The sequence below is a fragment of the Cricetulus griseus genome, chromosome 4, assembly GCF_003668045.3.
Source record: "Cricetulus griseus strain 17A/GY chromosome 4, alternate assembly CriGri-PICRH-1.0, whole genome shotgun sequence".
In the NCBI taxonomy this organism is placed as follows: domain Eukaryota; kingdom Metazoa; phylum Chordata; class Mammalia; order Rodentia; family Cricetidae; genus Cricetulus; species Cricetulus griseus.
The window spans coordinates 178,163,693-178,177,320 of NC_048597.1; the positions used below are offsets into that span (position 1 = coordinate 178,163,693).

Genomic DNA, 13,628 nt, shown 5'->3' on the forward strand with positions numbered 1-13,628 from the left:
GTCCAGGTTCAAAAAAAAAAAAAAAAAAAAAAAATGAGCAACAGAGTCACACACAGGCAAGTTTAACCATAGATATGTGCATGCATGCATATACCAATCACACAAGAATAGGGAGAAAATTGTTTTGTTTTGTTCCAAAACAGGGATTCTTACTGGGTGGTGGTAGCACATGCCTTTAATCTTAGCACTCAGGAGGCAGAAGCAGGTAGATCTCTCTGAGTTTGAGACCAGCCTGGTCTACAAAGCAAGTTCCAGGACAGCCAGTGCGGTTACACAGAGAAACCCTGCTTGGGGGGGGGGGGGAACAGGGACTGGTACTGGCTGTGTAGACCAGACTGGCCTTGAACTCAGAGATCTGCCTGCCTCTGCCTCCCAAGAGCTGTATTAAAGGTGTGTGCCAGGCCTACCTAATTTTTTTCCAGAACAGGGAATAACTTTAATATTCAGATTAAAATATACTATTGAAACAAATCAAGTAGAGATTAGGAGAAAAATTAAATACCTTAAAAGGAAGTAGATCACAACTAAAGAACAGTAACTGCAACTTGCTATGGAAAAAATAAAATAAAATGCTATGTAAAAGATTTTTTGAGATAATAAATCACACAAAAAAGAATTTTTCAGAAAATGCATTTTAACATAAAAACTTGCCTTTTGATAAAAAATAACTGAAGAAATCAGTCACAACCAATGACATCAGAAATTAAGTTGATTTTCAGAGGGCTTAGAGCACTAATTGGTTATCCAAAAGCAACTGATTAGCTCTGAGACAATACACACACTAAGCAAGTTGTCATTTATGTATTTAGGAATACACACACATATGCACATATGTATATATGTAACAAAGAAAAAGAGAGCATGAATTTGAGAGAGAACAAAGGGGCTACATGGGAGGGGTTGGAGGGAGGAAAGGGAAATGGGGAAGATGATAGTATAATTTCAAAAAATAAAGTTGTTATTAAAAGCCAGTAAGAGGTACTGAGGCTGGGCATAGTGGTGTATATCTTTAATCCCAGCACTTGGGAGGCAGAAGCAGGCAGATTGGATTGCTGTGAGTTTGAGACTAGCCTAGTCTACATAGTGAGTTGCATCCAGGTCAGCCCAGCCGGGGTTACACAGCCATAGAGAGATAGATAAGATAGACAGATATAGCTGATTGATAGGCAGATGATAGGTAGGTAGGTATATAATGGATGGATGGATGGAAAGATGACAGAGCAGGTAGGTAGCTAAGTAGGTAGGTAGACAGACAGGGTAAGAAGAGGTACTACCCAACTGATTCTTTGAGTGTGCTGTGTCTCAAACGATATTTGTAACTTTAACAAAAAAAAAAAAAAAAATGATCTCAGGTGAGAGCTCTAGCTTAGCAGTGCAGTGCTTCTTTATGTGATCCCAGCACTGCAATGTGAAATAAATCAGTCATGCTACAAACATTCTAAGATTTGTTTTTACATCTGTCACAGAGAAATTGGAAATTTTCTATCAAGACAATGTTCTGTCAGAGATCTGGATTTCTTTTTTTTTTAAGATTTTATTTATTTATTATGTACACAACATTCTGCTTCCATGTATATCTGCACACCAGAAGAGGGCACCAGGTCTCATAACGGATGGTTGTGAGCCACCATGTGGTGCTGGGAACTGAATTCAGGACCTATGGAAGAGCAGTCTTAACCTCTGAGCCATCTCTCCAGCCCCGGGATTTCTTACACCTGTTTCCCTTTTTAATTTGTTCCACCACAATGTATTTATTGCAAATATATATGAACTGAAACCATCTATATATCAGGGAGGCAGTGATTAATAGTGTTTAAGATAAATACACAAATGTAACTCATCACAATTTACAGAATTATCTAAATAAATAGAAGATAATGAGTTTAATATCCACATACTTTCTGCCAACATTGGCTGCTTGAGTTGTGGAAGAGTTTACCAAGGTTTATCCTAATGTCAGGCAAGGTGCGTTGGCAGCCACACCTAATGCCAGCAGTCAAGAGGCTGAAGCAGGAAGAACACGAGTTGGAGGCCAGCCCAAGCTACACATCAATACCTGGTCTCAAATAATAATAATAATAACTATATCAGCATTATGTAAATTTGCAGCACTTGAGAAAAGCGTGAAGAATGCTATTATGTTCATGCAGATAAACTCAAAAGTTTTAGTTTGCATAGCACCCACTTGAATTTCATGAGATAATACAAGTTATTACAAAAGTTCATAGATTACTTGGACAGATGTATTTGTAATTGATAAAATGTCAAATCTGAATCAAATCAACTGCTCTCATGAGTCAGTTTTCTCATCAATAGAAATGTAATTAAGATAAAAAAAAACTTGCCACCCCATTTGGAAGACTTTTAATAATATATGAAACAGCATGAATCTACAAGTTTAATTTTTTATTTTACTTTCACTAATTCATTTATTGTGTTTCTGTCTGTATGCATGTGCCACACCCATGTAGCAGGAAAACAACTGGAAGAAGTAGACTGTCTCCCCAGAATCTAGGTCCTGGAGACTGCACTCAGGTGTCAGGCTTAGTGGTTAAGCACACTTACCCACTGAGCCATCCTGCTGGCTCTGAATCTACTCACCCCTTTTATGAAAATAGATTTTTGCCGAGTGGTGGTGGTGTACGCCTTTAGTCCCAGCACTCAGGAGGCAGAGGCAGGCAGATCTCTGTAAGTTTGAGACCAGCCTGGTTTATAAGAGCTAGATCCAGAACAGCCTCCAAAGCCACAGAGAAACAGATTTTCTTCTAATATAATATATTCTGAATATGTTTCCCCTCCCTCTATAACTCTCAGTTCCTCCCCATACTCCCTCCCATCAGACCCACTCCCTTTTCTGAAGGATTTATGAAGGATCATAACATAACATAATATAAAAGCAAAAACTAACACATCAGAAATGAACAGAACAAACAGAAAGAAAAGAGCCCAAGAGAATACACAAAAATTAGAGACCCACATTTGCACACTCAGGAATCACATAAAAACACTAAACTGCAAGCCCTTAATTTATACACGCGCGGGGGGGGGGAATGGGGAGAGAGAGAGAGAGAGAGAGAGAGAGAGAGAGAGAGAGAGAGAGAGAGAGAGAGAGAGAGGGCCTCCAAAGATGCTATTGAGTTTGTTTTCTGTTGACCATCTACTGCTGGGCATACAGCCTACCTTAAGAGTAGTTTCTTTCTCCAGTGGGACTGCCTTGAAGGAAACTAAATTTTCATTTAACAAAACCCCCCACCTCCATCCATCCATAACTATCTATTCTATTTCCCTTTCTTAGGAAGATTGTAGTTGGTTTTTGGCTTTGTTTTGTTTTTGTTTTTTTACTCTTTGGGGGCCCACCACTCAGCTCCCAAATTTATGCATGGAGACTTATTCTTACTTATCAATCTGTCTGGTCTTAGCTTGGCTTGTTTCTAGCCAAGTTTTCTAACTTAAATTATCCCATTTCTCTTTAACTAGGTTTTGCCTCTGGGCTTTTTACCTTTCTTTATTCTATATGTCTTTCTTTCCTTTTTGTTCCCTGGCTGGCTGGGTGGCTGGCCCCTAGCATTCTCCTTTCCTCGATCCCTACTCTCTTGCCAAGACTCCTATTTATTCTTTCTGCCTGCCAGCCCCACCTATCCTTTCTCCTGCCTAGCTATTGACCATTCAGCTCTTATTAGACCAATCAGGTGTTCTAGGCAGGCAAAGTAGCACAGCTTCAGAGTTAAATAAATGCAACATAAAAGAATGCAACACATCTTTGCATCATTAAACAGATATCCCACAGCATAAACAAATGTAACATATCCTAAGCTAATATTCCACAACAGTAGAGTTATCTGTTCTCCCTAGTCCCTTACTCAGTATCTCACCTCTGTGGTTCTATGGATAGTAGCTTGGCTATCATTGACTTAACAGCTAATATCCACATAAAAGCAAATATATACCATATTGTCTCTCTAGGGCTGTATTACTTCAGTGAGGGTGATTTTTTTCTAGTTCCATCCATTTGCCTATGAATTTCATGATTTGTTTAATGGCTGAATTAAATACTTCATTGTGTAGGTAGACCATATTTTCTTCATCCATTCTTTTGTTGAGGGACATCTAAGGTGTTTCCAATTTCTGGCTATTATGAATGGAGCTGCAGTGAACATGACTGAGCAAGTGTCCCTGTGTTAGGATAAAACAACCTTTGAGTATATATGCCCAAGAGTGGTATGGCTGGATCTTGCAATAGATAAGATTCCCATCTTCTTGAGGAACTGCCACACTGATTTCCACAGTAACTGTACAAGTCTGCACTCCTACCAGCAATGGAGTAGTGTTCCCCATGCTCCATGTTTGCCAGCATGAGCTGTCACTTTTGTTAGTGATCTTAGCTTTTCTGACAGGTGTAAAGTATAATCTCAAAGTAGTTTTGATTTGCATTACCCTAATGATTGAGGGTACTGAACATTTCTTTAAGTGCTTCTCAGCCACTTGAGTTTCCTCTTTAGAGAATTCTTTGTTTACATCTGTACCCCATTTTTAAATTGGATTATATTTTCTTGGTATCCAATTTTTTGAGTTCTTAATATATTTTTGATATTAGCACTCTATCGGATGTGTAGTTGCTAAAAATCTTTTCCCATTCTGTAGCCTGCTGCTTTGTCTGAATGCTGGTGTCCTTTGCCATGGAGAAGCTTCTCAGTTTCATGAGGTCCCCCTTGTTAATTGTTGTCCTCAGTGCCTGTGCTAATGGTGTTCTATTCAGAAAGTCTTCCAATGAGTTAAAGGCTATTCCCCACTTTCTCCTCTAGCAGGCTTAGTATATCTGGTTTCATGTTGAGGTCTTTGATCCACCTGGACTTGAGTTTTGTGCAGGGTAATATGTATAGATCTATTTGCATTCTTCTACATGCAGCCATCCAGTTTGACCAACATCATTTGTTGAAGATGCTGTCTTTTTTTCCAACTATAGATTTCTGGCTTCCTTATAAAAAAAATCAGGTACCATATGTATGTGCATTTATGTCAGGGTCTTCAATTAGATTCCACTGACTAATATGTTTGTTTTTGTACCAATACCATGCTGTTTTTATTGTGATAGCTCAGTAGTACAACTTGAAATCATGGGAGGTAAAACCTCCAGCCGTTCTTATATAATTCAGGATTATTTTAGCTATCCTGGGTTTTTTTTTTTGTGTGTGTTTCCATATAAAGCAAAGATTGTCCTTTTCAAGAACTGTGTTAGAATTTTGATGGGGATTGCACTGAATCTGTATATTGCTTTTGGTAGGATGACCATTTTTACTATATTAATATTACTGATCATTGAGCATGGAAGAGCTTTCCATCTTCTGGTATATTCTCCAATTTCTTTCTAAAGTGTCTTAAGGATTTTATCATATATGACTTTTACTTGCTTGGTTAGAGTTACCCCAAGATATTTTATATTATTTGAGGCTACTGAGAAAGGTATTATTTCCCTGACTTCTTTCTTCAGTATATATAGGGGGTTACATGATTTCTGTTATACACACTGATAATTTAGGTCATCTAAGATTCTAACTGTTCTAAAGTTATTTAATATTACACTGTATCATTAATACAATTTTACTCAACTATTAACAGTAACTAAATTTGGATGGGTAAGAGGGATCAGTGGTTACAGTGTTTGCCACCAAGCCTGATAACCTGAAACTTCCATAAGAACCAATTCCTGTAGGTTGTCCCCTGACCTCCACAAGTACCATGGCTGATAAACACCCATACATACACATACACACAATCATAAGTAAATAAATTAATTTTTTTGGTTTTCTGAGATAGGATCTCTCTGTGTAGACCTGGCTGTCCTAGAACTCACTTTGTAGACCAGGCTGGCCTCAAACTCAGAGCTCTACCAGACTCTACCTTCCAAGTGCTGGGCTTAAAGGCATGCACCACCACGCCCAGCATAATAAATGTTTTTAAACAGCTTAATTTTTAAAAAGAACTACATCTTTACTTCTTTCCATGATCTTTAAAACATTAAAGTCTCTACAGTGGGCTGAAAAGATGGTTGCTTCCAGGGGACCCAGGTTCAAATCCCAGTACCTACATGGCAGTGTGCAATAGTCTGTAACTCCAGTCCCAGGGAATCCAGCGCCCTCTTCTGGCCTCCAAGGGCACCAGATACACATGCAGTGCACAGACATATATGCAGGCAACACACACACACTTTTGTAAGTAGTCACAACTGCCCTGCGTCTAAGCACTCTTATGTCACTAATAAGAGCACTTACTGGCTGGGCATTGGTGTCACAAGCCTTTAATCCCAGCACTCGGGAGGCAGAGGCAGGCGGATCTCTGTGAGTTCGAGGCCAGCCTGGTCTCCAGAGCGAGTGCCAGGACAGCCTCCAAAGCCACAGAGAAACCCTGTCTTGAAAAATCAAATTAAAAAAAAAAAAAAAGAGCACTTACTTATTAGGATGTAATTTTTATAGTATGTGATTTTACCACACTACACCGAAGGGGTAACATCAATAAATGTTGGTTTTCTCCCCACCCCCTTTTCGTTTTTCAGTTTTTCAAGACAGAATTTTTCTGTGTAACTCTGGCTGTTCTGGAACTCACTGTGTAGACCAGGCTGGTCTCGAACTCAGAGATCCACCTGCCTCTGCCTCCCAAGTACTGGAACTAAAGGTGTACACCACCACCTCCTGGCAATGCTGATTTTCTTCCTTTACCACTTTTCAGTCTCCTACTTCTTGATTTAAATAATCTTGATTTATTATTCCTCCCTGGCCCAAGAACAAACCACATGGATGTATGCCCTGGCACATGAAAATGCAAGTGCTGCACAAAGGCTAGCTGAAATGTGCCACAGAAAGCTCTCCTTCTGGCTTCTATGTGACTTAACTGAGAAACTGTGATGGGAGAAACCAGGCAAGATTCAGATAGTATTTGCTGCACAAGGAACCCAAAATTCAGTATCTCTTAATAGTCACAAACTGTCTATATTACTGAACCAACTGTTAAGCCACTAACTATATTTATACTTATGTGGTCTTTTATTTAGTGATTTTCAGTGACTCTTCAAGTAAATATGAGCTCTACTTATAACAATACTTTTCAGGTAAAGAGAAAGGCTAATTTAGTAGAAAGGGGGAAAAGAAACAACAAAAGCAAAACAAGAAAAAAATAGGTAAATTGAACATTAAAATGAAAAATAACATTTACAAAGCATACTTGGGGAACTGGAACGACAGCTCTTCCTGAGGTTGCAAGTTCAGTTCCCAGCACCCATGATGGATAGGCTCACAAACCACCTCTAACTCCAGCTCCTGCTCTCTTTTGACCTCCACAGGCATCTTCAGACACATGGGTATGAATTTAAAAAAATACAACTTTTTAAAAATTAGAGTGCATATTTGGTAACAGTAGTTTTATTAAAAAAAAAAAAACAAGGGTTGGTTCTTAACACTTATAACATATTTTTTGCTTTTAAGATAAAATAATCTGTGGCTTTTTTTGATGATGAATGTTGGCTGACTATAAATAAAATTAACTCTACTCATTAACTATGTAACTGTTAAAATACCTTAATAAGTTCATTTTAAGGCACAATTATTTGCAATTATTTTAATTTACAAAAATTATTTTGAAAGTAGCTTCTTTCTGGAGCTGAGGTTTCATAAAATTAATTTAGTTACAACATTAAATTCTGATATGCTGATGCTAAATTATCCAATACTAGCCACATGGGGCTGCTTAAATTTTTTTTTAAGATTTTTTTTTTTATTTATTATGTATACAATGTTCTGCCCGCATGTATGCCTGCAGGCTGGAAGAGGGCACCAGATCTCATTATAGACAGTTGTGAGCCATCATGTGGTTGCTGGGAATTGAACTCAGGACCTCTAGAAGAGCAGTCGGTGCTCTTAAGCTCTGAGCCATCTCTCCAGTGCTGTTGATGGCATTATGGAAGTTACTAATGCCATAAGGTTTCACATCAATTTTTTTTCTTTTCTTTTCTTTTTTTGTTTTTTCTTTTTCTTTTTTTTTTGTTTTTTTCCCCCCGAGACAGGATTTCTCTGTGGCTTTGGAGGCTGACCTGGAACTAGCTCTTGTAGACAAGGCTGGTCTTGAACTCACAGAAATCTGCCTGCCTCTGCCTCCCGGGGCTGGGACTAAAGGTGTGGGCCACCACCACCAGGTTCACATCAAATTCTTGATGAACTAAGAAAATATACCTAATGAAACTATTCTTCATTCATCTGAAACAAGAAGGAACCATTATACAAATCAAGCAACTTCATTAAGCAACAGTGGAGGAGCAAACAAACACTTCATATAACTGGCATGTTTGATACCACAAAATAACGAATGTAGACTGCAGAACATACCCTCACAAAAGGGACAGATTTCTTAAGCTTTAAATTCCTTCTCATTCAAATGCATAACATTTTAATGTTTACAAATATAACCACTTTATTATAAATGACAGATTCTGAAGAAAAAGAGAGCTGACATTCTGATGATTTCATGTTTCAAATTTATTAAAGTTAAAATTCAAAAGAAAGTCTTCAGAAATCAAGTGTTATATATTTAAATTCTTTTATTAAATTCTAATGTCTTGGCCTCAAATATCCAATTATGGAAATGAAAAGAATACACTCAGATAAAACACCCGTCCTCTGTTAAAATCAGATAAGCACTGGCTTATTAAAGAAGTCTTTCATGATTTGAAGTCGCCTTTATTACAAAGTTTCTTTTTAAACTTCAAAACACAATTTTTAAGTCAATCTCTTCCTGCTTTCCATTATTTAAAACACTTTGACAGCTGTGTCTATGCCTGTGGTCCCCATTACTCAGGACTGCCTGAGCCCAGGAGTCCAGCTAGCTTTGGCAACACAGTGAGAATTCCTCCTGCCACCCCTCCCCCACCCCTCCCAAGGGAAAAGTAAGAAAACAAGCAGAAGGGGAGAAGTAAACCCAACACTCAGGAACAAACATGAGTTTGGAGCCCACCTTGATCACAGATCTAGACCCCACCTTAAAAGGGGGAGATGAACAAAAAGAAGGGGGATAAAAGGAAAAGAAAAAGAAAAAGAAAAAGAAAGAAACCTGGGTGATAGTACATGCCTTTAATCCAAGCAGAGGCAGGTGGATCTCTTTGAGTTGGAGACCAGCCTGTCTGGTCTACCAGGGTGGCCAAGGCTACACAGAGAAACCCTGTCTCAACACCCAAAAAGGGAGGAATGAATCAAATCTATATTTAAAGAGTTTATGTAACAATAAATTTCTTATTTTTAATCATAACTTAAAATGATTAAGCCTGCCAGGTGTAATAAAAATAATCTGAAATACAAGTAGTTTTTTAGACATGAATTAGTTCATATTTCACAACAGTTTGAAAGGATACTTTTGGGAAAAAGACATTCTAGTAATTTTAATATTCTTTTTATAATTCTTCATCCTCATTCAGCTACTGTTCATAGGATTAAAGTTGATTAAGTCAAATATCAATTAATTATTTGGTATTTTTAATCTATTGCCTTCATATGTCTATTTACATTAAACTAATTTTAATTTGTGCTTCTTTTTAACTGCAATAATGTATACCACATGTGATTCCATTTGTATTAGGTAGGGAGGGGAACAGGATGGGAAGGGAGAAACATTACTTAACAAACAATAAATTGAAAATTAGCCTTTATATGAAAATCTTGGGAAGATTATCACTTTTATTGAAATCTTCATCTATCTGTTTCATGCTAATTGGATTTTCTCAAGGAGATGGTTTGTGCCAAACCACAACTTTTACCAAACTTTCTCTTTGGAGGCTCTGCTTCTATCAGAGTATAAAGGAGATCCCTGCAAAGATACCCATCTTCAGAGGGAAAGGAATTTAGTCGTCCATCATGTGGCTTCAGTCCTCTGTGATGATCAAAGGACACAATGGACAGATTTGGTACAATCTTTCCCCCTTTTTAAAGAAAGCTGATGAAGTCTTCTCCACCCCAGTACTAGAGACTGAACTGAACTAGGTCTTCCACACATTTGGCAAGCACTTCAGTACTGAGCTCCTGCCCTGGCCCTTCATCATTCAAACATACACTACTTAGTCTGCATAAGACAATGAGGAAAACAGAATATAAGAGATGGTTTCTGCAGTCTCCAAAAAGATTAACAAACTACTGACATGTACCAGGAAATGACTAGTATCCCAGGAGCTAGAAGTTCAGTACCCGTAACTGCAGTTAGAAGGAGAAAGGAATTTTTCAGTGATAACTTCATATGCAAGCAAAGGACAGAGCAAGACTCTAGGAAAAAGAAAATAAGGACAAAAACTATAAGCAGGGGTTGTAGAAATGGTGCAGTTGGTAGAGTACATACTCTAAGGACCTGTGTGATCTCCAATACCCATGTAAAAGAAAAAAAAAAGGGGGGGGGGGTTGGCTGTAACACCGGCCCTGGGGAGGCAGACAGGAAGATACCTTGAACTCTCTGCCCAGACAGCCTTGTCTAACCTAAATCCCAGAGACCCTGTCTCCAAACAACAAGGTGATGGACCTAAGCAATGACAACCCAACAACTATGATCTCTACACAAATGTACACACAAACACAAACAGGCAATAACAACTGTTAGCCTCCGGAATATCTTATAACAAACCATAAAGGTGTGGGGAAGGCTTCTGGGCTCCTACAGAGCCAGCCTGAATATTTTAGCAAAACCTTGTCTCAAATTAATAAAAATAAAGAGAGACTGGGATACAATTCAGTAGTGTTTGCTGAGCATGTATGTCCAAGGCCCTGGGTTCAATCCTTACTACTAGGGGAAGATGAGGAAGAGCTGAAGTCAAAATGCTTAAAAATCAAATATTCAAATATTTTTACCTTTGAACCTTATCATTCAGTCAAGCCATTGGAAATTGCGTAAAAGGAAACTCTTAAATTACATTGAGAAATGATACAATACCCCTACTCAGAGAAATCTGTTTCTCTGTGACAGTTAAGGTATGAGAAAATACTAATTTTAACCAAAGCTTTATAAACTAACAACAATCACCAATTCCTTTGGGGGTATTTATATGGCAGTCTAATTTCGCAGTGTGGTTCCCTGGCATTCTGTTCTCAAGCCCAAAAATGCAGCACTAATGTGGCCCCTCCAGCTGCAGCCTCCTTCCTGCATTTTAGAAGCTCTGGGTGTCCACACACTTGCAGCTCTGTTTAACTGCCACAAAAGACTGGCAATTGGCCAAGAAGCTTCTGCCACTCCCGGGTGCATTCTCTACCAAGGTTGAAGATGTTCTAATTCAATTTGGCTATGAAATGATGCCTAGTACCTTTGTATACTACAGCAATTTAAATGAAATTAAACTGCAATGTCAAGTTAACAAAAATGCAAAGCCACTAAAATACATAATAGATGTTCTTACAGAGCCCTATGAAAATAATTTCAATCCATTAAGCTGACCCTTAAAATTTCCTCAAAGATTTGCCATCTCCTCAGAACTGTACCAATAGCAAGAAACCCGCCAGCATGCTTTTTATAGCATACAGATTAACTGTGTTGACAAAGCTTCTTTTGAGCACCCCATGCACCCTGCTAACTGAAATCAGGAATGAATGCTGTCAGCTCTTGCACCACACAGGTTGATATGACCGACCTATGACTAGGATGGAGAGATATAAACCTTTAACAGACTGGTTCAATAGTCAAATTTTAACTGTGCTAAAGCTGTAAAACATTAAAAGACCTGAAAAACCACTGGTCTAATTTTCTTCCCTGTGCTGGCCATCTTCCTACAGTTAACTACAGTGTGGAAAAGGACCAGCATGTCCTTCAACAGAAAGTGTAGGTCATGGGAGACACCTGGAAACAGGTGTAGTTATATAAGGCAAGCACTCAGGAAGATGAGGTAGGAGCTAGCCTAGAACCACATAGCAAAGCTCTGTCTCAAACCCCTCACACCAAAAGCAAGTCAACAGGGATATTTGTATTAAGTACCCATTTCTGCTCAGGAATGCCTTCGTATTAACATTTGAGGACTCCTTAGCAAATACATTATAAACAACTCTAAAAGGATCTTCTAGATGCACCCCACCACCACCATGTGTCAGCAACCCTTAGAATTGAAAGTAAAACAACTAGCACACCTTTAATCCCAGCACTTGGGAGGAAGAGACAGGCGAATCTCTATGAGTTTGAAGTCAGCCTGGTCTACAGAGTAAGTTCCAGGACAGGCTCCAAAAGCTATAAAGAAACCCTGCCTCCAAAACAAAACAAAAAAAAAAAAAAAAAAAGAAAAAAGTAAAACTAAAAAAAAAAAAATGTTCAGCATAATTTAAGATCAGGGAAAAATACTTGCTTCACACTGAAGTTAAAACTGTAAATTCCAACTTCTCTGCATATACCAAATGGCTAACAAATTGTTGAACATTACTTGCAGCCTGAATAGCTCACTTGTTAAGTAGTCACAAAAACAGACATGACTTTACTACCATTTACATGAAATGGACACGTACATTATATTACAAGGAGACAAGGCTTCCAACCTATATTTTTTTGGACACAGTTAACTCAGAATCAGCCTGCAGACTGCTGGAATGCCAGTGTACACCTCCTGGCATGGTTATCTCCAATCTCCTCTTAAAGTTAAGATAGTTTACAGGGGAAAAAAGCCTGAAATGCTGAGTTGGTAACACTAAATTCTTGACATTTACCTCTTGAGAAGTAGAAGAGAACAGAAACACAATGAAGTAAGGAAGATTATCAAAATCTTCAATTTTGATAATCTTTCAAACAAAGAAGCTTAACTTGTAAGAACACATTTGTTAAAACAATACCATTTTCAGAAAATATTAACTTACCAGTATGTGCTGTAGCTACTGCAATCCATACACACTGTATGCTGAGCTTTCTCTTGCTTTTCTGATCTCTTATGGTTGAGTAAGGGTATCTGTGCATCTTCATAATGTTTTTTTGCATGGCCATTCACATACCTTACAAATCAAAGAGAAATTTTTATTTTATTTATTTTATTTACTTTGTAAAAGTAAAAGATGATGAAACTGTTAACCAAATTAAAATGAGAATGCTTGAAAATTTAATCATATGGTGATGTATTTCAGTGCTATTTATCACTATTAATGTCTATATTGATGCTTTCCCTATAGTTTTTTTTTCCCCCCTTGTTAGGGTTTTCTCAAATTACTAACATCTAGCTTGAGTTATTACAAAAAATAAGTAAGCAAATAAAACTCTGTATACAAAATTAATCAACCTCCTTTCACAGATCCCTATGCTGGAATTGCACCTACAATGTGAAAGTCAGGCATAAGTGGGGCAGTCTGTGTTCTTCTAGAATGGCTTCAAACCTTTTCTCTGAATGCTTCATCATCAACACTCATGGAAATGCATTTGTTTAGAGCAATCCAAACAAAACACAAATCAACTTAAGTTTAGAAAAACTGTCATTTCTCCATGTGAACAAACATAGCCAATGGTTGGTTATATTCCTACCAGTTTTGTAGCTTTCCAACTCAAGTTTTTGTTTGTTTCTATTTTTGTGGTTTTTGGTTTTTCATAACAGGGTTTCTCTATGTAGCCCTGGCTGTCTTAAAACTCACAGGGACCCATATGCCTCTGCCTCC

The 13,628-nt window shown here is 38.0% G+C and overlaps 1 protein-coding gene across 1 annotated transcript in view; it reads right to left on the reverse strand.

Annotated features, from left to right (window-relative positions):
- The window catches only part of Usp3 (ubiquitin specific peptidase 3), a 79,444-nt gene that overhangs the window by 35,869 nt on the left and 29,947 nt on the right, over positions 1-13,628 (reverse strand). The window contains exon 3 of the mRNA XM_027411291.2: positions 12,846-12,977. Within this exon, the coding sequence (XP_027267092.1) occupies positions 12,846-12,977 (132 nt within the window). The remainder of the gene's footprint in view (positions 1-12,845; positions 12,978-13,628) is intronic.